Below are 24973 nucleotides of genomic sequence, written 5' to 3' on the forward strand. Positions count from 1 at the left end.
ATCATAATTTAGAAAATTAGCGTCGTTGTGCTTTTAAGTCAAGTGAAAAATAACAAAATAAAAACAACAAATAAAAAAATGGGGGGACACCACTGACGAATAAGTACGGAACCCGAGGAAACAGGAAAGTATCTTCTCTGCGTCATTTCTCCATTGACGTCTTGTCGTAAACCCGGAAGCAATTATATCCTAGAAGAACAAACAGCACCGCGGCCGTGTAGCGGTGGTTAAAACGCTACATTCAGGGGCTTGACTCTTGTTTTGAACTTCTTGGGAAATCATAAAGGTTTGTGTATTCTTCGATTTTGTGATACGACGATGACGGCGAAATAACACTTGGTTTCGTCTGCTTTCGTGTCTGGCCTTGAACGCCTGCAGGATTGACTGCATGCATTCTCCTTGGCATGTAACGATAACTTACTTAGCATAACGTTAACCTAGCTAGAATGGTATTGGTGTAACATTGTTTGTTAGAGGATGACGACCATGGTTTACACATAAATCACCTTCTCTCTGTAAATAGTTGACATGAACAAGGCAAGCAAAGCTGACAATGGTGACAAGCTCTGTGTGTGTGTGTGTGTGTGTGTGTGTGTGTGGGGTCAACCTACAAAATTTGGGGGAGTATTTTTGTAGTAGTGCACTGCAGGGTATATATACCCAGTAGTAAAAGCACTTATTTTTCAGTCACCATTGAGTATACCACTTCTAAATGCCCTCTAACTATTGGTACCTTACAGGGCAAGGAGAGTGAAGGGATAATGTATGCTAGCTATATTTGATTATCTCTAAATATGAGCTTTAGCTAAATAATTTGCAGAGGCGCAGCCTATATCATCTTTGAGTTAAACTGAATAATAGTCTTAAAAAGTACACTGATCCTACTTCTATAATTGGTGGCATGTCTGTCTGTTTGTCCTGAATGGCAAGCTCCACAATGATACATATTTTACGCCTTGACAGTGACATCCCTGATGACAGACATCACTCAGTGAGTTGCACACATTCCACATGGTGATAGAGGCTCCGCCCACACGGTTTGATTGACAGGCGTTGGGTGGTAAGAGGTTCCGCCCACACTGTGTGATTGGCAGGTGACGTGTGGGAAGATGCTCCGCCTGGCGCAGTGTGATCAACATTGTGAAGAGCTGTGTGTGTTGGGCTTTTATTGTGAAAGGGCTGTGTGAAGTGTGTGTTGGACTGTGAACGAAGCGTCACTGGAGCAGTTGTGATGTCATCAGTGAACTCATCCAACAATATGGATGTCACTTGAGCAATTGTGATGTCATCAGTCATGTCAATACATGTCACTGTTTATGAGACGGTGTTTATATCCATTGCAAATTAATTATACTCATTCTCCAGGCACCACTAAACCACTGTCAAAAGTGCATACAAGATATTAATGTAAGATGTAGGCTAACATTAGATTATTTAACGTAAATGCTCTTGGTCTCTTCCACTCTCTCTCAAGCTTTGACATGATGGCACCCCTCCTGTTGAAGCACCTGGTCATTTCCCTGACTCGCCAAATGGCCCAGGTGACCCATTTCACTCTGAGCTCCGCCTCACCTGCAGCCAGTGTTTCCAGATGTCTCTCCACCCTCACTGCAGTGCCCAGCCGTCTGCTGCTGTCATCAGCCAGAGCAAACTCCATCCAGCCCCCCTCGTCTGGACCCTCTGCCCAGTGCGGTGCATCCCTGCTGGGACGGTGTCAGCATCTGCCCTGCGTCCAGCCCTCCGCAGGGATGAAGACCAAGTCGGCCCTGAAAAGACGCTGCAAAGACTGTTTCATTGTTCGACGGAGGGGACGTTTGTTTGTCTTCTGCAAAACACACCCAAGACACAAGCAGAGGCAGGGATAACATGCTGTCATGTTGGAGAAGTGTTGGTACAAGTGTTTTGAGAGTGTGGAGACTTATTTTCATTAATTTGTTCTGACAATAAAGTGTTGGACTGACCATACCTTTCATTGGTAAAAAGAAAAATAATTTACAAAGTATTATTACACAAACCACAATGCAGAAACCTCCAGCATTCTTTTAGTCTCGGCTCCCAGACAATTGGACAGCAGTGCCAACAGCGCCGACGGATAGAGACTGAGAACTGAGTCTAAGCATTCTTTAAACTAGCATTCTTTAACTTCCAAACCATATTATGAACCCTATGATGTTCAAATATTAGCCAACTATAATAGCTTTCTCTTAGTTAGTTGCATGTATTGGCACTACTACTGCAATTATTGCAAGTAAAGTGTGCCCTATCAATAACAAATAATTAACCAAGAGTCAATACCAAAACCAATGGTGTCGGTCACCTTTAGCTAATGGCTACTTGTTGACTTGGATTGTGGCCTTATTCTTTTTCATTTGACATAGCTATACATGTATTAGCAAAAATTAACTGTTGTAACTTCTGGGTATAAAAAGTAGCTCTGCTCAGTTAAACTGTGTTTAGACATGCTAGTAGCACTAGCCAGATGCATCCAGAAATGGCATCTTCTCGTCCCTGGCACCTCAATGGTGGAATGAGCTTCCACCTTCGGTCACGACGGCCGAATCACTGCCGATCTTTCGGAAAAGACTAAAGACACACCTTTTCAGGCTCCATCTGGGCCCTTCTTGAACTAACTTTTTTCTCTCTTAAAAAAAAAACGTCTAAACTAACCTAAGCTAAACTTGTACCACTATTCCTTCAGAAGTTGTAGTTGTCATAGACTGAGTTGCATAGTTGATTGCTCTAGTGCTGACAAAAATGTGTATTGTAAGTCACTTTGGATAAAGGCGTCTGCCAAATTACGTAATGTAATGTAATGTGGCAGGAAGGCACACCTGTCTGCTTGCTAGTTACCTTCCTCTAACAATAATGTTCTGTTCTCTAACATGCAGCGTTTCAAATACTACTTGCAGTAATATTTGCAAAGTATTTCAGCTTGTAATTCAGAGGTTTAGTTAAGGAAGTAGTCCACTAACATGAAGTAACTTCCAACCAAAAACTCAATTCCAAAATAAATGCTCCAACCAAAATGACAACCTCCAAACAATGCAACACATGTTTACATACAATTACAGATTACAAAATATGCAATTGAATACATATTCCACATGCATTTAATTAAATGATGGTTAACCCATTATTTATTGTGTATGGATCTGTAACAGCCTAAAATCATGTTGCCGATGTGCTATAATGCTATAGGCCTGTCTGTGTATTGTTCTTACACAAATTGAACCACATGAGGGAGCCAAAGTCTTAGCTACACAAGTCACCTACAGAATCCAGCCTACCAAATAACACATTTGGCCACTGCTACAACAACGGCTCAAGGAAGTAACACATGAGGAGTCATACGCCAAAGTAAAAGTTAAAAAATATGTATTACCTAAATTAAAACAAAGGACTAAACAACACAAACTTCTACAAACCAAAAGAACGGACCAAAAGTGCATCGGTGAGGGAGAGAGACTGAATGGTGACTTGTCTGAAGGTCTTAAGCCCAATGAGTGCACCGGGCCCAGGTCCACTCAATCAGCCTGATGATGACCCCAACCATGCTCCTGCAAAACATCAGCCTGATGATGACCCCAACCATGCTCCTGCAAAACAGGGCCAGGAGAGTGGGAGGGTCATTACTCGTCACACCACTTCCAACCAACCACCACTATTGTATTATCGTCAAGGTATCCCACACGGTTCCCTCAGATCAGAGTTTAGCAATGTTTGAATTATGAAGTTGCATCAACTTCTGACCGCATGTTAAAAGTCACTTCTTAAGTGCACTGCTTTGAGAAAGAAATCACTATCCAAATGTCAAGACTCACCTTTTGTGGTCTTAGTGAAAGGAAGAGAAAGCACAATGCACACAGTATTGACAGACTGCAACCTGCAAACAAACAGCGCAGCCATGGAAACCTGACTACTCTTCAAGGTGTTTGGCAACAAACAGAACCTCCTCCAATAACTCTGAAAAGTTTTTCTAAAGGCTGAACATTTGCTGATACTGATAGAGGAAGAACACAAAACGGTGTGCTGTGCGTGCACATGTGCGTGTGTGTACACACTCATGTTTTATACATGTAATATTTGCACTTGCCAATGGGGCAGGCCCGGCGTTAGGGGCGGGCCTGACGAGAAGCCCCTGACTGCAGACTGCAGATCGGGGAGTGGCTCAACACGGGCGGAGTCAAACGCATTTGACTCCGCCCACTCAAAGTAAAACTCAGCTCTTTCTTCTTCTATCAGATCTTCGGCAGTGTGCACGCTTCTAGGCGTATTACTGCCCTCCGCAGGATAAAGTTCATAGTGACTCTTTTTACAGTGTTTATCATGTATCCACAAAACTACTCTAATATATCTGTAAACATCCTGTTGAACAAGATCGTATTTTTATGACATTGTCTGGAAATTCATGCTTATCAAACTGAACCAACAAACAGTGCTGTGATTCCTTTCTCTGCCCATTGAATAAATCTATTATCACTTGCAGCTGGCTTAAAGTCTGGGTCAAGGCTCAGCCACCTCAATATTATTTCTTTCTGAATTTTAAGTTGTTTCACTAGACGAAACCAGGTATCTATAGAAAACCTAACCCATCGACTCTGAATATCACTGTGTTTAGCAGCTAGTGGGGATCCTAGCAGACTTTGTATAGGTTTATCCATCAGTGACTACAACACATTATTATTGTAATGTTCTGTGTAGGTGTTGGGATATTTTTTACCTAATATTCGATATTCTTGTCTCATCTTGTGAATAAAATAATGGGAACACGTTTACATTTTCATGAGCCCTCAAAACTTCACACACAACTTCTTACTGAAGTTCAGCTCCCACTGAACTTGAAACCTGTGTAACTAGGGCCAGCTGAATTGGAACAGTGAAGTGAAATCAATGCATTTGATAGACAGACATTCCTATATTTTTTACTTGTTAAATGTTTTCTTTTTACTAAGTCCATTATTTTATCCATGCTGCCTATATTTAAAAATATATATACCATAGCATTTCCACAAGTGAGTGACACATGTTAAATTTGTGTACACTCAATTATATCAGCTACATTAAGGAGATCAGAGACTGAAGTGATGTCTGTGCCATTGACACTTGAACACGCTTTATTCCTGTCGGTGTCAAAAACAGTAAGTGTTCTGTATACTCTATTCCTTTATTCCAAAAGCAGCAGACACCCGCATTCGCCTTGTGTCTATAATTTCTACACAAAATTCTTCGTAATCTTCCTGCAGACTGAAATGGAACATGAACGGTTCCCTTAGTTCAGTCTCCTCTTCATCCAGGCCATCAGACATCTGTCGCAGTTCCACCACTGCCCTCAAGCGATCTTCCTTGTCCACGGTGATGACTTGGGGAAGGGAAAGTTTTCCCTTGAATGTTTTTGTGCCACACCACCTTGCTGCCTCAATGGTGTCCCTAAGCAGAGCATCCTCCTAATCCAAAATAAAGAAAACCAGGTTGGAGAAGGCAGAAAACAGTGAAATAAGAAAAGCCCACAAGAGGCAACATACCCCGTTCCCTGTTCCCAGTTCTAGCAAGTTCTCAGTTTCTTCTAGAAAGGAAACAGATTGTGGTTCTTATAGGCACAATAACAATGCAAGATGTAAAAAAAAAAAAAGATCATTAGCTGATTTGAAGTATACTGGTTTAATGAAAATGGAAAAATGACTGCAAAACCAGCTCTGTGACATCCCACATCTACAACCTTGATGGATGTGTGTACAATAATACTGCTTTGAACAATACCTGATGCTTCAGAAACAGATTCTGAATGCCTGAACCTTTTTGGAGGCACCACTTCCAGATCCTGAAATAAGTGGAGGGATTATGCTTTAGTCTGCAAGCAATATTTTGACTACAAGACTAATTAATCACATGACCTCTCACCTGTTGTCTTTGTTGCTCTCGTCGCCTTTTTCTTTCCTGCAATCTGTCTTCTTCAGACCTTGGTGATTTAATGACAACATACATTCACTATGAAAACATTCATGTTGGTCTGTTGACAGTGAGTAAAACAGATTATTTAAAAGGGATCTGATGTGTTAAGTGTGATATTGAGGGCACTTACGGCATGGGGAAGTTCTGCAGGAGAACAAGACACCACCATCTCCTAATATGCAGCATGTTTTCCTTTGAAGAAGGAAATGCAGGAAGATTCAAATATGTTTTGAAAAATAATACCTTGTATACTAAGCGTATGTGTCACAATTTACACATACCTCTCTGAAATCGCAATTGGCCCCCATTACAATGTATAGAGCGTACTGTAAGTCAAGAGGTACTGGTTAATGGAATGTCAAGCATATTCCCCCAGGATACAATTTTTCAATACAAATGTGTTTTGAATGTAGCAAGCAATGAGCAATGATATGATATGATATAATGAAGCAATGATATAACATACTGAATAGGTCTTACCATCAAAACAAACACACCACAGTTGTTGGAGCACCCTTGCTTTGTTAGGCCCTGAGGTGTGAACAAGGTATTTTAATAAAAGAAGGGCAACAAAATAGTAAATGTTAGTGTAGGCGAGTGAGTTATACTTGTTCACCAGCAGAGGGTGTTCACTCGTTTTGCATTGCACCTTGCGTCTTTTGTACCTCCGAGGCCACTGTAGAGCCAGTTCTGTTTTTCCTGTTACAAGCTGCCTGTATGCTGTTTACGTGGTGCTGCCAGAGAGAAAAGGCAATAAATGCAGAAGACCCGCTCTACCTCAACCACCATCACGACTCCTGTCTCCCTTCTGTGCCACTGTCGTCTCCCTCCATCCATCCCAGAGTCAACATACTTTAAAAATACACAACGCAGAGACTGTTATAAGGGATGTAAGGTCCGACAGACAGAAGAATAGGGTTACAACTTTGGTGCCGTGACCCGGATGGTGGTTTACAAGAGTGCTAGGGCAGAAGACTGCATAATCTCCAAACAGCATTATCCAGCTGTATCCTTGTTGTTCTGAGAAACTGATTCATTGTTTTTGATTTACAAAGCAAATAAGTGCTCTTATAGAAAAAAAAGGGGTTTGTAAAAAAAAAAAAAAAAAAAAATCCATGGTTTTGTGAAATGTTTTTGCATCAGTAGTATTTTATTTATGGGTAAAGTTTGGTCACCTGCCCGAGACATAATTCACATCAGAGGTCACGTTTGTGTTTATTGTGGTACACTGAATATTTCTGTTTGTATCTTTTACATGTGCTTTGCTTAGTACCGCCAACTTACAAGGCATACTGCATACAAATACAACATTGATGCTCTCAGATTCGCCTGCCACACTCCTCCACCAAGACAAAGATGCAGAGGTCCTATGAAGACACCCCCCATCGTCCAAACTTGCCCCCCGCAGCAAGACAGACCCTATACCAACCGCCAGGGATAAGGGCTGGTCACGGTGACACTCAAGCTGCAGGCCATTCTACAATAAGCATAGAGGAGGGGCTTAATCCTTATGGGTTCTCACAACCACACCATCCCCTCGGCTACCAGCAACGCCAGGCCCCCCAATATCGTCCCCCAGCCGCCAGTCCCAATGACTGAGCCTACATTACCTGTTACTGGTTATGTCCCACATCCCAGTTTGCTCACCCCTCCCGCCACCACTCATAGATCCACTGTCCCCAACCAAACCACCGCTGCAACCACTAATACCCCCATAGCCCCTAGCTTTACCCATACAGCCAATGTCCAGTCCCCTGCTGCAACCATTCACGCCCCTATAGTCAAGAAGTATGTGCCCCCAGCCCCATTGCATCCCTCTGCAGCCACCAATTATGCTCCCTCAGCCACCATGTGTGGCTTTCCACCTGCTATGCCCGGTCATGCAGCCCATATGCAGTCTCCCACTTACCTTAGTGACCCCCTGGCTGTTATGCAAAGTTCCACCCTTACTACACATGGCCAGTCAAGCACCCAAACATCCAGGGATACCGGCCAGTTTCCCCCACCCAAAGTCAACATGTCCCCCGAGGTTGACTCATCACTGGCTGCCATGCCATCAATGTATATCCCCCAAGTAAACATGCACAGCTCTGCAACAACGGTACCTGCACATCCCACATTCCAACCTCCCCATGCTACTACATATGCCTCCCCCCACCCTCACCAAATGTATGAGACCCAGGCCCCATCATCCTTTGGATACATGCCACAAGCCATCGAGCAGACCCCACCAACCCCCATGCCCCCTTCCGCCAACCAATTCAGCCCTGCTCACACCTCGCAAGCCAACTGGCACACCCAACAATTGCACGCTAACCGAATGCATCCTCAATCTACTCTGTGCCTCTACCAACCCAATCCATATGAATCACAAACTCCCCAGCCTCCCACTTTCACTCATGCTGAACCAGCCCCAATGCAACCCCACCAGCAACCATTTCCTCATGTGGCAGCTGCGGGGACAACAAGGCCTATCTCTGCTCAACTGTCCCATGGTGGTTTCACCCAAACACACCAGGTGAAGAATGTTCAGGTGTTCAGTGGGAACCCCGACTGTAAAATCCTGATCGAAGACTGGATACGAGATATGCAGTATCTTCTTGATGCCGGGGGGCTGCCCACTCACCTCTGTTTTGCAACTATAGTGCGGCACCTCAGTGGTGAGTCTAGGAGACTGATCTTGAATCTCCCTCCATATGAGCAAAATCCTGAAAGAGCATTTGATGAGCTCAGAGCAGAATATGGCGACATGCAAAGATCTCTGGACCCCCTAGCTGACTTCTATGAGAGGAACCAGCGGACGGGGGAGTCAGCCTGTTCCTACGCCATTGCTTTGGAGGCAACTTTGAGGGAAGTAGAGGAGGCCCAGAATGCAGGTCAGCATTTCCCAGATCGTGATGCTAAACTGACTCGACAATTCCTGAGGGGGCTGAATGATGAAGAGGTGTATTTGAGAATTGCACCTATGAAGCCAACTCTCCTGAGTTTTCGGGAGCTACAAGCTGAACTTAGAAACCTGTCGAGAGAAACAAAGAAGTTTAATTCCCAACACAAACCAAAGAAAATGTTCAGCCAGGTCCATGTGGCTGGAAGTGAACAGCGAAGTGGGGCGAATGGCAGGGATAACACAGTGAAGCACAACACTGAGATCTCTGAACTGACTGAACTGGTGAAAGGAATGGCTCTGAGGCAGGAGGAGCAATTTAAAAGACTTGCACAGTTGGAATCAAAAGCGACTGCCCCTCCCGTACCAGCCCCCTCCAGATATCAGCCAGCAACAAGGAGTGAGAGGGGAGGTGCTAGTTACGTTTGTTACCGCTGTGGCAGGCCCGGGCACGTAGCAAGGGTCTGCAGGACTGTACTACTGGACAATGAGCAGGCTGGACCCCCCCAGTCTCATGTTGCACTTGTGCAAGATGGAAGTCCGGTTCAGGCGGGGCAGCATTTAAACGCCTAAGGCCCATGGAAGCAGGGGCAACCATGGGCAAACAACAAGGTCCCCAAGAGGAAGCACAGGAGGAGGGCGATGGAAGAGGACATAACACCCCCCTTGTCGGTCCAATGAATGAAGGCCAAGTGGAGGTAAATGGAGAAGACTGTAGGGCTCTCATTGATTCTGGCTCCCAAGTAACTACCATTACTTATGAGTTCTGGCGCCAACATGCTGAGCTGTGCAAACAGAAGCTGCAGCCTTCAGACATTCCGGTAGAGGGGGCTGGTGGCCAAAATGTACCCCACCGTGGTGTGTTACACATCAAATTAAAGGTCATGGGTAAGGAGTATGACAATGTGCCAGCCTTCGTGGTTCCTGAGACGGAGTACCGATCCAGGGTTCCATTGCTGGTCGGGACTAATGTGATACGTGCCTCTAAATGCCACCTCCAAGCAACATACGGCCAGCAGTTTCTATGCAAGGTGAAAGAGAGCCACCCAGAATGGTACACAGCCTTTCTAGAGGTAAATAGTACTGGACCAGGTGGCCCTGAAGGCCGTGTGGGCCCTGTACACTATGCCGGTCGCAAGGTTCTTGTCCTCCCCGGCATGGAGATGGATGTGCTGTGCAAGGTGGGGAGAGGACCAAGAAAAAAGGCATACACTGCTCTTATTGAGAGGTACCCATCTTCTCAGCTTCCAGAAGGCCTTGTTGTGGGCAGAGTGCTGGCTAATGTGAGAAAAGGGTGTGTGCCTGTCAGAGTGATGAATATGTCTGAACGAGCAGTGCGGATCAGACCAAACGCTCACCTGGCGGATGCATTCCTTGTCCAAAATGTGTTGCAGTGTGAGGATGACCATCAGGGGCCAAGCAGTGAGGGACAAGGTGGTGGTGACAAAAATGCAGGGAGGGCAGAGCCTGAAGCATGTCAAAGCCATGACCAGGTAATAAGCCATACACCTGGGGAAGATTCATCAGCCTGTTGTGTGGATCTGAGTGGAGCCTCTGTTGAAGGAGAGGGGCAGAGGGACCTCCTTGAACAACTGGTGGAGAGGAATTCCGATATCTTCTCTCAACACTCAATGGATGTTGGCCACACAAATACTGTGCAACACGAAATCCCCCTGGTGGATACAAAACCATTTCGCCTCCCATACCGCAAAATACCACCCGCTCAGTGGCAGGATGTCAGGAAGCTCCTCAAAGACATGGAGGAGACTGGAGTTATTCGCCACAGCAAGAGCCCCTATGCTTCCCCAATAGTGGTTGTCACAAAGAAGGATGGGTCTCTTTGAGGCTAACAGGATGCCATTCGGGTTGCAAAATGCCCCATCAACTTTTCAGAGGTTGATGACCTGTTGCTTTGGTGATCTGAACTTCACACATCTCCTCATCTACCTTGATGACCTCATTATCTTCTCGAAGACCTTTGAGGAACACCTTGAGCGACTCCAACTGGTGTTTGATAGACTGCGCGAACATGGCTTAAAGCTAAAACCCTCAAAGTGCCACCTCATGAGGAAGGAGGTCCAGTACCTGGGGCACCTGGTGTCTGCGGAAGGAATCCATACAGACCCAGACAAAATAAGCAAAGTCGAAAACTGGCCATGACCCACTAATGGCAAGGAGGTGCTGCAATTCCTCGGCTTTGCAGGATATTATCGAAGGTTCGTGGAGGGATTCGCAAAGCTGGCTGCACCCCTGTATCGTCTCACCTCAGGAGACCCCAAAAAGAAAAAAAGGGGAAAGAGGTCACCGTCTGCTTCCGAGCCACCATTTATATGGACTGAGGAGTGTGAGGGAGGATTCCAATCCCTAAAAGAGCGCCTCACATCAGCTCCACTGCTGGGCTACCCAGACTACAAGTTGCCCTTTCTGTTGCAGACAAATGCATCTGGAGTTGGTCTGGGAGCGGTGCTGGCTCAAATGCAGGACGGTGCTGAGAGGGTGTTGGCATATGCCAGTAGAGGCCTGAGTCCAGCTGAAACTCGTTACCCTGCACACAAACTAGAGTTTCTGGCTCTGAAATGGGCGGTAACACAAAAGTTTTATGACCACCTCTATGGGCACAGGTTCTCTGTTCTCACAGATAATAACCCGCTTAAATATGTGATGACCACTGCAAAACTGGATGCTCATGGCCAGCGCTGGGTTTCAGAACTGTCTAGCTTTGACTTTGACATCCAGTACCGTCAAGGAAGATGCAATGCCAACGCTGATGCGCTGTCCAGGATGTCTCCACAAGATGTAATTAAAGCCCTTCAGTCATGCCCTCAGAGAGCGAGGGTGAAAGCTACCAAGGAGTCACGAAAAAAACCAGGCAGTGTGAAAGGGGATGCATCAGGGGTCCAGCCAGACTCAGTGGGAGAACCCCACTCTGAAAGAACTGAACGAGAGCATGAGCCATACACTGGTGTGGGTACTGAGTCTCTACCTTCAATGACCAAGCAGGAGATCAGGGTGAGGCAAAAGGAGGATCCCATCATTGGCCCTGCTCTGCATTACAGAACACTGAACACCAAGCCGCGCAGAAGTGAACCTGCAAAAGGGAGGGGGAGGGACTCTCTTCTTCTGAAAGAGTGGAAGAGGTTGGTAGTGAAGGATGGCATCCTCTATCGCAGAATTCAAGATGGTCAAAGGCGGACCATTGAGCAGTTAGTACTGCCAGAAAAGCTGCAAATATTGGTGAAAACAGCCCTCCATGATGAATCTGGTCATTTTGGAGTTGAGCGTACATTTTCCTTAATAAGAGAGCGTTTTTACTGGCCCAAAATGTTTCAAGACGTGAAAGCTTGGTGTGAGAGATGTGAGAGGTGCTGTCTCAGGAAGACCCCCACAGCAAACCTAAGAGCCCCCCTTGTCAGCATCCATACCAGTGCCCCCATGGAGCTTGTTTGTATTGATTTCCTGATGCTGGAAAAGTCAGTAGGAGGGATCGAAAATGTGCTGGTGGTCACCGATCACTTCTCCCGTTTTGCCCAGGCCTATCCAACCAAAGACCAGAAGGCAAGTACGGTCGCCAAGGTGCTCTGGAAGAACTTCTTTTGCCGTTTTGGATTCCCAGCTAAACTCCATGCTGACCAGGGGCGCAACTTTGAGAGTGCAGTGGTGAGACAACTGTGTCAGATCACTGGCATCGCAAAGACCCACACAAGCCCCTACCATCCCCAGGGAAATGGAACCACAGAGAGGTTCAACCGCACCCTTATGGACCTTCTGGGTACGTTGGATTCACGCTTGAAGCCTCGCTGGAATGAATACGTTGATGCCATGACACATGCATATAACTGTACCAGGCACGACTCCACTGGTTACAGTCCTTATTATCTAATGTACGGCAGACATCCCCGACTCCCAGTTGACCTCATCCTTGGTCTGTCATCGAGTGATCATCACTGTGAACACAGTGAATATGTTCAGATGCTCCAGGATTGCCTGACATACGCCTATGATCAGGCCAACAGGATGTCCCGACAGGCCAAAGAACAACAAAAGAAGCACTATGACCGCAAAGCAAAGAGCCACACATTCAAGCCAGGGGACAGAGTCTTGATGAAAGTTTGTCACGTGGAAGGCAAACAGAAGCTGGGGGACAGGTGGCAACCACAGCCCTACATTGTGGTAAAGAAACAGCCTGATATTCCAGTGTATGTGATTCAGTCGGAGAATGGAGAAAAAGAAAAGGTTGTCCATCAAAATCTTCTAACCCAGTGTATGTTCTTTCCAATGGAGTCTGGGCAGACAAATGAAACGGAGAAACCGGATGAGGAGACCAGCATCTCATGTAGTGAGTTGGATGGGGAAGATGGTGCAGAGGAGAAGAGTGAGGAGGATCAATTGGATGACATGAGCAATGGGGGTGATCAAAGTGAGAAAGAGGAGGAGCCGAGTGAATCTCCAAGGTCCACCTACGAGGAACAAGAGGAAAAGGAGTCCCCCCATGGAAAAGCCTTACCTCCCAAGTCACCAAGGGTCAGGAGAAACCCCCATAGGGACAGATGCCCGCCTAAGAGACTGTCGTATGAGTTAAAAGCCCTGGACCCTGAGTCAGTCCAGCAGAAGATTGAGCTGGGACGGAGAATATGGCAGAGATCTAAAGCCCAGATGGACAAGGAGTGTGGCAGAGAGTGACACACGCATACTCATACACATACCCCGCAACACACACCTTTCATTATGGCTGTGTTATGAGTTATGGGCTACTTGTGAACTTGATTATCTGATTGCGGGGACGCCATCAAACTAAGTGGGGGTAGATGTAGGCGAGTGAGTTATACTTGTTCACCAGCAGAGGGCGTTCACTCGTTTTGCATTGCACCTTGCGTCTTTTGTACCTCTGAGGCCACTGTAGAGCCAGTTCTGTTTTTCCTGTTACAAGCTGCCTGTATGCTGTTTACGTGGTGCTGCCAGAGAGAAAAGGCAATAAATGCAGAAGACCCGCTCTACCTCAACCACCATCACGACTCCTGTCTCCCTTCTGTGCCACTGTCGTCTCCCTCCATCCATCCCAGAGTCAACATACTTTAAAAATACACAACGCAGAGACTGTTATAAGGGATGTAAGGTCCGACAGACAGAAGAATAGGGTTACATTAGCAAATGCAAAAGCAAATGTAATGTCCCACCTGAACATCATTCACGCCAAGCTTCCTCCAGAGGCCAGGATATAGACTGTGAGCAATGTGTCTGTACAAAGAGTGCGGAAGAACATAAAAGTAACTAAACTTCAATCAACTTTTGATTGAAAAGCATGCATAAACACTTCTAATGTTTTATGGCGGTTGGCAAACAGCTTTTGTGCATTACCGCCACCTTCTGGATTTTAGCAGTTACAAAAATATTCTCTTCAGTGTGCGGTTCATGTGGGGGCAGGTGGGCGGAGTCAAACACGTTGAGGTTGACCCACTCCCCGATCTGCGTACTGCAGTCAGGGCTACTTGGGCCTGACCGGGCCGGGCCCCCCCATTCAACAAACTGGCCCCCCCATTTTTTTTTTTTTTTTTTTTTTTTGCTAAAAACGTTTTTCCGTTTTTCTGTTTTCAAGTTTAACATGGAATCTGGCTGTCATTAGGCATTGATTAACTGAATGCTATTGCTAACTGTTACTTTGAACATACATTTGCAATGATTCTGGCTGGATATTAACTATTGTAAATTTGTCACAATGAATGCAATTTGTGCACAATGTGTAAATACACTTAATATTAATTGTTTAGGCCTAATTATTTGTAAAGTCACAACACATTAGAGATGTGTGTAGTTCTTCACAGATTTAGCCTCTTCATTTTGCTCTCAAATGCACCAGGTTGACGAATTTTACTTTAAAATGTACAAAATCTTCTTCCGGGGGAGAATCCCCCCGGACCCCCCTTGGGTAGCTTGGCCCCCCCAAGCTAGGGGCAGGCCCCCTCTGTAACTTGGGTCTGGAGCCGGGCCTGCAATGGGGTGGGAATATGATGTTTCTGTGTGTCTGTAAGGGAAGGGTATCGGCGTTATGAGTACCTGCTTTACTCCATAATTCTTTGTATTGTTTAGATAAGAAAAAATTAAAAATACACCTTGTTAATGAGGTGAGGAGGTTGTTGAAGACTTTGAGGAGTGCAGTTTCTGTGGTGTGGAGTGAGCGGAAACCAGATTGGAGGGCCTCATCAGTGATTTATGTCATCACTGATGATGGCACTGATGATGTCACAATGTCTATGCGTGACATCAGTTGACATGAGTTTACTGGACAGTGTGATGATGTCACTGTTGACATTGCATCAGTGATTTATGTGACTAGTATCATGACTGTCAGCAGTCATTGCTTGAGTGACATCACTGATGACATCACAATTTCCCGAGTGACATCACTGATGACATCATCACTAAACATCACTTGCTGATGACATCACAATTGCTCAAGTGACATCACTAGTCATTGATGATATCACTGTCACCAGTGATGTCACTTGAGCACTCGACGATGATGTCATAAGTGATGTCACTCGAGCATTTGTGATGTCATCAGTGATGATGTCACAATTGATGTCAATCGAGCTATAGTACTATAATAGGGCGGCGTTTACTACAATAGGGTGGCATTCTGAGCTTCGTTCTCCCCTCACACAACCATGACGATCCTCCAGAAGAAGAAGCCCAATTCAAGCATCAGGGTCTTGGCTCACGCCGACCACAACGACGATGGGCCATGCTCGGACCCGCACCACGGGCCACTCTGTGCCGGGCCCAGGGCGCACCTCCGGCCCTGTTCCTACCAGCCCAATCTGCTGCCTGGATCCCAGCGGGACGACATGGAGGCTGTGGCCCGGCTGCAGCAGGCCTCTCCCCAGCGCCAAGGATCCGCAGCCCCTGCAGGAGGACAGGACGGCATGGACAGTGGCATGGGGATGCAGGAACACTGGTTTGAGAAGGCTCTTGGAGAGAAGAAAGGCTTTGTCATCAAGAAGATGAAGGGAGATGGAGCCTGTCTGTTCAGAGCTGTGGCTGATCAGGTGTATGGAGATCAGGATATGCATGACGTGGTCAGGAAACACTGTATGGACTACCTGATGAAGAACGCAGACTACTTCTCCAGCTACGTGACGGAGGACTTCACCGCATACATCAACAGGAAGAAGAAAAACGATTGCCACGGCAACCACATCGAGATGCAGGCCATGGCCGAGATGTACAACCGACCGGTGGAGGTCTACCAGTACAGCACAGAGCCAATCAACACGTTCCATGGCATTCACCAGAACACCGACGAGCCAATCAGAGTGAGCTACCACAACAACATCCACTACAACTCTGTGGTGAACCCAAACAAGGCCACTATAGGAGTCGGACTGGGGTTGCCCGCCTTCAAACCAGGGTACGCGGACCAGTCTCTGATGGATTCGGCCATCAAGACATCGGAGGAGATGTGGATCGAGGAGCAGATGCTGGAGGACAACAAGAGAGCGACGGACTGGGAGGCGACCAATGAGGCCATTGAGGAGCAGGTGGCCCAAGAGTCCTACCTGCAGTGGCTCCAGGACCAGGAGAAGCAGGCCCGACAGCTTTGTAAGGACAGGGCCACCTGCATCTCAGCGACAGCGGCAGGCGACAGCGGATTGGATGACTGGAGCGTCCGGTTGCCACGGCAGCATGACTCAGACCCCTCCCACTCCCACCTAACAACCACCCTGGCAACCGACAAGTCTCCCTCCCAGGCAGGCGTCACCCTCATCCTGAGCAAACTCCCCTCCCCACCAGGTCCCAATAACCAGGAGGACAGAGCCATCATGCAGGAGATGTCGCCTACACGCAGAGGTTCTCAAATGTTTTTCAGCCGTGGACCCCTTACAAGATAGAAAATATGCCAGGGGACCCCCTCATTCTGATTTGTGATTTCCGGCTAAGCTTAATTGTTTCCACGGTAACATGCTTGACTTTTAGATTGATAGGTTTGTTAGATTAGAATGTAATCCATGAACCATTTTAGATTTAAAGCATACTGTACAATATTTTTGTTGAACTATAAAGCTTTTGCAACAAAAAAAAAAGTTTTTATTTTTTTCCTGAAAACTTTCCACGGGGTAGCCTACTGACAGACTAGGAGATCTTGGTGTTGGCGCTGGCCATTTCTCAGCAGGAATACCTAGACAGCAACTCCAGAGCGGCTCCATGCACCGGGAGAGGGAGCCATCTCCGGACAGCAGCTGATAGGAGGCTAAAACCACCATTGACTGGGGGGGAACTCAATAATAATAATAATATAAAAAGTATGCCCTAACATCACCAATTCTATGCATAAGTAGTATCATCAGTGCGTGATGTCATCACAATTGCTTGAGTGACATCAGCGGAACGCTGCCCTATAATTGCTTGAATGACATCACTGGTGACATCATACTCGGTATTTTGGTACAGGTGTGTCATCCTGTCATGCCCATCAGAAGTCCTATCTCCAGTGGAAATGGGGAGGGGGGGGGGTGCGCCTGGGAAATAATCAGTAGAGCTTGGCAATCTTATTTAAGTAACTTTTGTCAGAGATTTTTACAGAGCTGTAATAATGGTGGCTAGATAGAGAGGGATAGCGGGATAGAGAGGACTATGGAAGACCCACAGAGTCGTTTGAAATTACTCTTTTTAAATGTACAATTAGATGATTAAGGAAACATTTCATTACATTTCAAACGACTCTGTGGGTCCTCCATAGAGGACAGCTGCAACTGCCCCATGATTCTGGAGGTAATTTTCGGGTCGACCCTGGCCACAATGCGTGGCAGTTCAGTGGAGTAATTGCATCCAACCTGTTCTTAGGTCAGATGCTGGATACAACAACAAAATGAAGATAAAAAAGAAGTAGGATATCCGCACACCGGAGTAGCTCCCAATATTTATTAATTGACTACACAAAAGAGCAACGTTTAAACCCTACTGGGTCTTCATCAGGCAAATGCTTGGCAGCACAGAGGGAGAAATGATTATGAGGTACTCTTCACCGCAAGCCTTCCACTGACATGACATCTTTTCTTTTGCAAATAAAGAAGATAGGCTAATCAATCAAGTATAACATGACTATCATTATAATGACTGTGGCAGTGATGTATGACATGACTATCATTATAATGACTGTGGCAGTGATGTATGACATGACTATCATTATAATGACTGCATGATGCAAGAGCAGTTATCAATATAATGACTGTGGCAGTGATGCAAGAGCAGTTATCATGACTGTGGCAGTGATGCAAGAGAGCAGAGAGACGTTTTGACTGCAGTGTTACTGTGTGGAGATGAGCCGGACGATCGTGTGGATGATGCGGGAGCCGCGCGGGCAACTGCACAGGTTGATGCTCGGGTTCCTGATCTTGTCCTCCAGCAGCTGGTCCAGCTCCCCGCGCAGCTCCTTCATCAGCTTAGCCACCTGGCCGGCGGCAGCAAATCGGATCCACCCATTGTCAAGGGAGATCATGCACTCTCCCTCGTGCAGATCCACATTGACCTGGCCGCCTCCGAACAGCACCAGGGAGTAGACGGACACCATGGTGCAGTCCCTGATGAAGATGCGGCTGGTCTTCACCTTCTCGTAGTACACCAGGAAGGGGCTGCTATAGCGGTGAACCGTGGAGTTGACAGAGGACAGGTGAACATGAACACAGCCGTCATTCTTGGTCATGAGGAGCTTAGGAGTGTGCACCTGGATCACGTTGGGATAGAGGGCAGCACATAGCATGGCAGACATCAGCTGCATGTTGCCCGAGTTCAGGTTGGCCTCATGGCCAGTAGCCTCCAGAACGCCATCAGCACATCCGCTCTATTATCCTGGCCCTCAGCCCCTCCTTGACAAAGCCGATGTCAGACAGCAGTTCAGTAAATTGCCTCTTCAGCCTGGCAATTTCCAGTAAGCTACGTACAGACAGGAAGTTCTTCCTGCAGTACCTGAGGCCGGCCTGGTTGCCATTCTTAGCCGCATTGCACCACCCCTTGTATGCCTGTAACAGAGCTAGATGGTCACTATTGGCCAAAGCATAGCTCTGCTTCTTGCTTTTGGCTTCCCCCTCCTTACCCCATGGAGAGACAAATGGTGATTTGAAGACCAGGCTGGCGGCGATGGTGAGGGCGGGGTCGAGGCAGCGGAAGATGGCGCCGAACAGCATGAGTTTTCCTATGTGCAGGTCGACGGGCAGACAGGCCAGGTGGTGGCCCAACGGGGTCAGCTTCTCATCTGCAGTCAGAGCACCGAGGTCCTGCTGGTGCTTCTTGGCCACTTCCAAGCTCCCAATGGCCGGGGGTTCAATGAGCCGAGAGAACACCGACTCCAGCGGCCACCCCGAAAACATGTCCAGGATCTTGATTCGGAGACAGAGCTGCTCCAGGGGAACTCTCTGGACCTCTGGCAGCTGCTGCTCAGCCAGCTGGTGTTGGAAGCAGTGGCTGGTGAAGAGGTGGAAGCAGACCCCCGAGGCCACACGACCCGCTCGGCCTTTCCTCTGCAGTGCGTTGGCCTGAGACACCCACGACTCCTCCAGGCTCTCCATGCTTTTAGACGCATCATACTTCTTCTCCTTCATCTTGTCAGAGTCGATGACATAGACCACATCATTAATGGTTACCGAGGTCTCAGCGATGTTGGTGGAGATGATGATTTTTGTGATACCCTCCGGTGGCCGGGTGAAAACCACTTGCTGCTCCTCATTGGAGAGAGACGAGTGGAGCGGGTACACCACACACCTGGTTTTGTTCCTGTTGTTGAACATTCTGTTGGACTGGAGCTGTTCATAGAGCATCTTGATCTCAGACAGGCCCGGCATGAACACAAGCACTGCACCTGACGGATGTGGTCTCCATCTACGATCCACTCCAGCAGGCTCTCCACCAGGTCCATGTTGATCTTGTCCAGGTCCATTGCAGCCATGGTCATCAGCACAGATGTATTAGTATCTTTGTATCGGACCGTGAGGTCCTGCAGGCTGAGCTGCTGGTCTGGGATGGAGTCTTTGACCAAGTCCTTGTTACAGAAAGGCATGAAGTTCCACATGTGGTCACTCAAGTTGTCCACCACGTCCTTTGGCCACCCTTTGCCTCGTCCACTTGTCCAAGAAGATTTCTGTTTTCGTAAACACATGTAAGGGCTGCCATTCTCAAGCACATAGCGGGTTTTGGCGATGACATCTTCAAGAAAAAACTGGTCAACAGGAAAAGTGCGGCCTGGTATGTGGATGGTGTGACAGTTGTAGAAGTCTTCAGAGAAGAGGTTGGCATTAACACATTCACTGCCAGACGTTTTTTTTTTACTGTAGTTAGCTTCTGCCAGAGGGGTTTTTTGAGGATTCTGGCTCATCTTTCAAGACCCGAGGATTCTTTTCTGCTAAGATTTTGTGAACACACAATATCTCAAAAGAACTAATAGAATGTGTGCTTTCTCTGTCTAAAAGAGTTAGTTTGTAGAGTTAGTAGTTATGTAAGCATTAGCAGTTGAATACAGCATGGTTTCAGCGTCAGAAAAATTATTCAGAGATAAACGGCTTTTTGTGAAATTCGATAGAACATTCACTTTAACCATTCATTTTTGGCATCAGTAAGACGTCAGACATCTAAACAATAGTTTTGAACAGTAATTTCCTCCATAACAGCAGGAAACCCCCCTCTGCTTCCAACTCCTCCCTCCGTGGGCGTTCTTCTTGGCTGCAGCGGCTGTCACAAGCTTGTCACCAGTCTCACTGCTTTGCTGCTGCTGCTGCCTGTCTGCGCGGCCGCTGTTTGAGGAAGCCTGGATGGACTCGCTCGCTTCTTGGAGTTTTGGTTGAGAGAAGCTTTTGCGATTCTGGTCATATTTATGCTGCGTGTTTCAAAGTGTGTTCCACCTGTAATCTATTATGCAAATTTGCAATCCCGCATCGTCAGCAATCAGCGCGAAAACGAAAGCGTTTTCCCCCATCCATTTTCATGAGAATGGCTGCTTTTTGCTCAGTATGAGCCAGAAGCGTCCGGCGAGCAGGGTAAGCCTTCCTCTAGTCAGGAGAGCACTGTCGCCACTTAGTGGCTCGGTGGAATGGGTTGTAAACGTTCGGTGGCTCCAATAATTATATAAGAGATGTAAAAGGGTTAGATGCACATCCCACGGTCAAAAAAAAAAAAATCATTTTTTTGACGTATTAATACGTCATTGGCAATCAACCCTTGGATTATTTTTGACGTATTAATACGTCATTGGCAGTGAACGTGTTAACTGTGGTGCTCATTAGAATGATCTTCAGGTCTGGCCTCTGCACCATCAGGTTCTTCAGCACCAACAGCAAGAAATCACTCTCCACCGTGCGCTCATGCACCTCGTCCACGATGACGTGTGTGACACCTTTGAGGTCTGTCTCACCCTCCAGTCTCCTCAGTAACACACCTGTGGTGCAGTACAACAATCTGGTGGCTGACGACCTGACAGTCTCCAGGCGGATCTGGTATCCCACAGAGTTGCCCAGGTGCTCTGCCCGCTCCTGTGCCACCCTCTGGGCCACAGAGATGGCGGAGATGCGCCGTGGCTGGGTACAAATAATGTTGGCAACCTGCTCCGCTGGACCGCTTAATGACACATCTAGAATGAACTGAGGGATCTGGGTGGTCTTACCACACCCAGTCATTCCACTGACCACCAGCACCTGACACTGGTCTAACAGGTCCAGGATGTTGTCTCTCTCCTTCCAGGCTGGCAGCTTCTGTCTCTCCTGCAGCATGGAGCCGAAACACCTGGATGACTTCTTCCTCGTAAACTCTTGGCACAGTTTCCTGTTTTCTTGCAGCAAGTTGTCCATCTTCAGCTCATGCCTTTTCATCATCCTCTTCCTCAGATTGACGTAACTCTCGGTCTCAACTGAGACAGCGTTATCATCTTCATCATCCTCATCCCTCTCATCCAGCTTCTTTGCGTCGCCCATCTCTTTCACATAAATCTGTCTCTTTTTCTTGTTGTTTATGCTGCTGTTAGGTGGAGTAATCCTTGTGCTGCTGGTATGATTACTAGTACTGCTACTGCTGCTCTCCTGAGATGACACATTGCTCCTTGTACTCCTACTCTTTGCTATGGTAAGAGATGGTGGAGCCGCCACTATCACAGGAGGGGTGCTGTATTTGTGATGACTGACAGCCAGCAGTTCTCTCATGGTAGCTTCATCCTCACAGCAGGTGATCAGGGTGTAAACAACAGGTTCTCCGCTCTTAGCTGCGGTTAAGGCCTCTCCGAACAATCCCTCAGTCACACTGAGTCTCCCCGCAGCTCCTATAGCCTCATCGTTGGTGCTGGTCTCTGTTAGACCAGCAGCTCATGATGATGTAGCTTCAGTAGTCATAGCCCTTGCTTATATAGTGAGTGAATTTATGACATCACTGATGATGTCCTTTATGACATCACTGATGATGATAACTCCAGTCATCAGACGTCCAGTCCAGTCTGCCGGAATTCCCCCACCTTGTCCCTTTTTGTCATGTCTCCTCACACTCATTTATTCGACAGCAGCAACTTACAGTAAATCAGTTTCCATTCATCATCATCATCATCATCATCATCAGTATATAAATGGGAGCTAGGGCTCTGTCTGTCTGTCTTTTTGTTTCTTTTTCTCTGTCCCACTGTGATTGTCCCACTGTGATGTCATAAATCCCACTGTGACATCATCAGTGATGTCATAAATCCCACTGTGACATCATCGATGATGTCATAAACCCACTGTGACATCATCAGTCATGTCATAAATCTCGCCGCCCGCCCTGCAGCTCAGCCATCACTGAGCTTCACATACGCTTGGCCTGCTTGGCCTGCAATAGCCTCACCCAGGAAGGATGACATCACTGATGACATGCATCATCACTGAACTTGCCTCAGCCAGGAAGGATGACATCACTGATGACATCATCACTGACGACATCGCTGATGCTGCACGGGTGCTCTTTACACCCCCTGAAAGTTTCAGCCCGATCGCACGAAAAACGGCATAGCTGTGGCCGCCCGAAATTCTGCTCACAAGCACACACACACACACACACACACACACACACACACACACACACGGACACTTCTCATTCTTATTATAGGATATAGAGCGATGGGCAACTTTGATGATAGAGAGGGCAGTGGCGTGCCGTCCATTAGGCGAACTAGGCAAATGCTAGTGGCGCTTGAGCCGTTAGGGGCGCCAGAGGGTAATTTTTTTTTTTTTTTTTTTTTTTTACAAATACTTTTTCATGATAATAGGCCTAGTATTATTTTGCAATAGTAGACAAAAAAAAAGCACAACAACGTCTTAAAGCAGCTACGAGCAACTTTTTCGATTGTTATTAAACAGTATAAATTTAATATCAATGCATCACATCTTACCTCTAATAGTCGACGATACCAACGCAGAGTAGTCTCGCTTGAACCCCGAGTGAATCGGCCAGTGTTAGTGTGTCTGTAGCCAGGGCAGATCAGGAATTGAAATGAAACGGTTTGCAGCAACCACTTCGGCCATAACCACAAAATAACTTCCAAAAAACCTGTTAGAATATAACGAGAGATGTTCCCGCGAGTATGCGTGGCGTTCACATTGTTTATGTTATGTTGCTAGGCAGCGCAAACGGCGTAAAAAGGCAGCTGCGTTTCACTTCCTGGTTTCACTTCCGCGTTTCACTTCCGGGTTACCCGGTCCGGTCGCTCTAGAGAGCCCCCTGTTGGCGCGAGTTTAGACAGACTATAGACTTAATAATCACCTAAGGGAGCAATCTCAGATACACACGGCTTTGGTCTCATCGACTATTAGAGGTAAGATGTGATGCATTGATATTAAATTTATACTGTTTAATAACAATCGAAAAAGTTGCTCGTAGCTGCTTTAAGTCTTTAAATAATAGTGAAATCATTTTTCTAATTCTGGCTTTCTGGCTGCCTGGGCTGCAGCACTTTCACCATGGTCCCTAATCCATACCACCCCACCCCCTGCGCGGCCGCGCCCCCTTCTACCTGCTCAGAGCTTTTCCCCAGAGTGGGGGAAGGGCGGCCAAGGGAGCTGGAAGGTGGGTGCTGAGGGTGCTGCAGCACCCCCTGGTGGCAGGAAATTAGATTTTCGAAATTGTTGGATTTGGCTGTCTTGTGTTTATACCACCAACAAAATGCATAAAAAAACTGTTTCCAGCTCTAATCTTATTTCATACACTGTCTCTTCAAAAGTGTTTGATTTTCATCATAATCTGGTTTTCCATAATAATAATAAGTTCAGTGTTTATGCCTGTGTTGCTGTCTGTTGTAGTGTAAAACGACTAAAGGGAGAGCAGGTGCTTACATGAAAGTGAGTGAGAAAAGGAGAAGATACTGAATAATGACATCACAACAGTATAATCCTAATGTTAATTTAAAATTAATTATTCTTCTAAATATGGATGAAAGTCCAAAAAACGTCAAATTTTCGAGAATCCCTTCCTTACAGCACCCCCTACCTAAAAGTACTTCCAGCGCCACTGGGGAAGGCCGATTCTGAGCCTGCACTGCAGTGGTGGAATTAGCTGCGATATCATTTTTTATTATATTTTCTTTGGGGGGGCACCAGCAAAAATCTTGCCTAGGGCACCAAATTGGTCAGGCACGCCACTGAGAGAGGGCCACAAAAAAAATCCTCGATACCAGGTGGGCCAGATTGTGAGCATGCACTTCCACCAGTAGCCTGATGAAAAGGACTGGTAATCAAAGTGTATCATACCACCATTTATATTTTTCATTCAAATTTAGTAATTCTTCCATTCAGATGACACCAGAAACTTTGCTCTAGCTTTAAAACAGCCCGCTACAGCAATTTGATGGGGTACATCACCCAAATATGTGATATTAATCAGATTAGTAATGTTGCATGACTGTGCAATGTGCATCCTGGATATAGTTTGTTACAATAGCGTTAGTTCAAATGCTAATGTTAAACAGTATGTGGATGGACAATGCTAACGCCATTAGGGCCATGTTCTAGGTTGTAGGCCTACAGTAAAATAACTAACTCTAACCTATAACCTAACCAAAAACGAAAAAAAGAAAAAGAAAAAATAAATTGACCCAGGGGCCACATTGAGTGAGGTCAGGCCCGCAGGCCGCCAGTTGCCCACCTCTTT

At 46.6% G+C, this 24973-nt stretch overlaps 2 protein-coding genes and 1 pseudogene across 3 annotated transcripts; 2 read left to right on the plus strand and 1 right to left on the minus strand.

The window, feature by feature from the left end:
- The first annotated feature begins 171 nt into the window (after positions 1–171).
- Positions 172–1912, plus strand: mrpl36 (mitochondrial ribosomal protein L36). The gene is made up of 2 exons (XM_083645738.1): positions 172–286; positions 1475–1912. The coding sequence occupies exon 2, from the start codon at positions 1482–1484 to the stop codon at positions 1863–1865; it is 384 nt and encodes a 127-aa protein (XP_083501864.1). The 5' UTR covers positions 172–286; positions 1475–1481; the 3' UTR covers positions 1866–1912.
- A 13868-nt stretch (positions 1913–15780) lies between these two features.
- Positions 15781–17071, plus strand: LOC310785283 (OTU domain-containing protein 5-A-like; the record flags this gene model as incomplete). The annotated part of the gene is given in 4 exon segments (XM_083646304.1): positions 15781–16691; positions 16693–16699; positions 16965–17015; positions 17018–17071. Coding segments are annotated over 4 exon segments (972 nt in total). The 5' UTR covers positions 15781–15831.
- A 1063-nt stretch (positions 17072–18134) lies between these two features.
- LOC310784946 (putative ATP-dependent RNA helicase DHX57 pseudogene) lies at positions 18135–22347 on the minus strand (annotated as a pseudogene). The gene is made up of 3 exons: positions 22314–22347; positions 21077–22151; positions 18135–20127 (listed from the first exon to the last, which is right to left on the minus strand). The product of its transcript is annotated as a putative ATP-dependent RNA helicase DHX57 pseudogene (transcript).
- Between the last annotated feature and the right edge of the window lie 2626 nt (positions 22348–24973).

This window comes from Poromitra crassiceps, assembly GCF_964638095.1.
Source record: "Poromitra crassiceps genome assembly, chromosome: 11".
NCBI classification, from domain to species: Eukaryota; Metazoa; Chordata; class Actinopteri; order Beryciformes; family Melamphaidae; genus Poromitra; species Poromitra crassiceps.

What these genes read in the sequence shown, in the direction of transcription:
- mrpl36 (XM_083645738.1), top strand. Translation starts at nt 1,482, where the DNA reads ATGATGGCACCCCTCCTGTTGAAGCACCTGGTCATTTCCCTGACTCGC.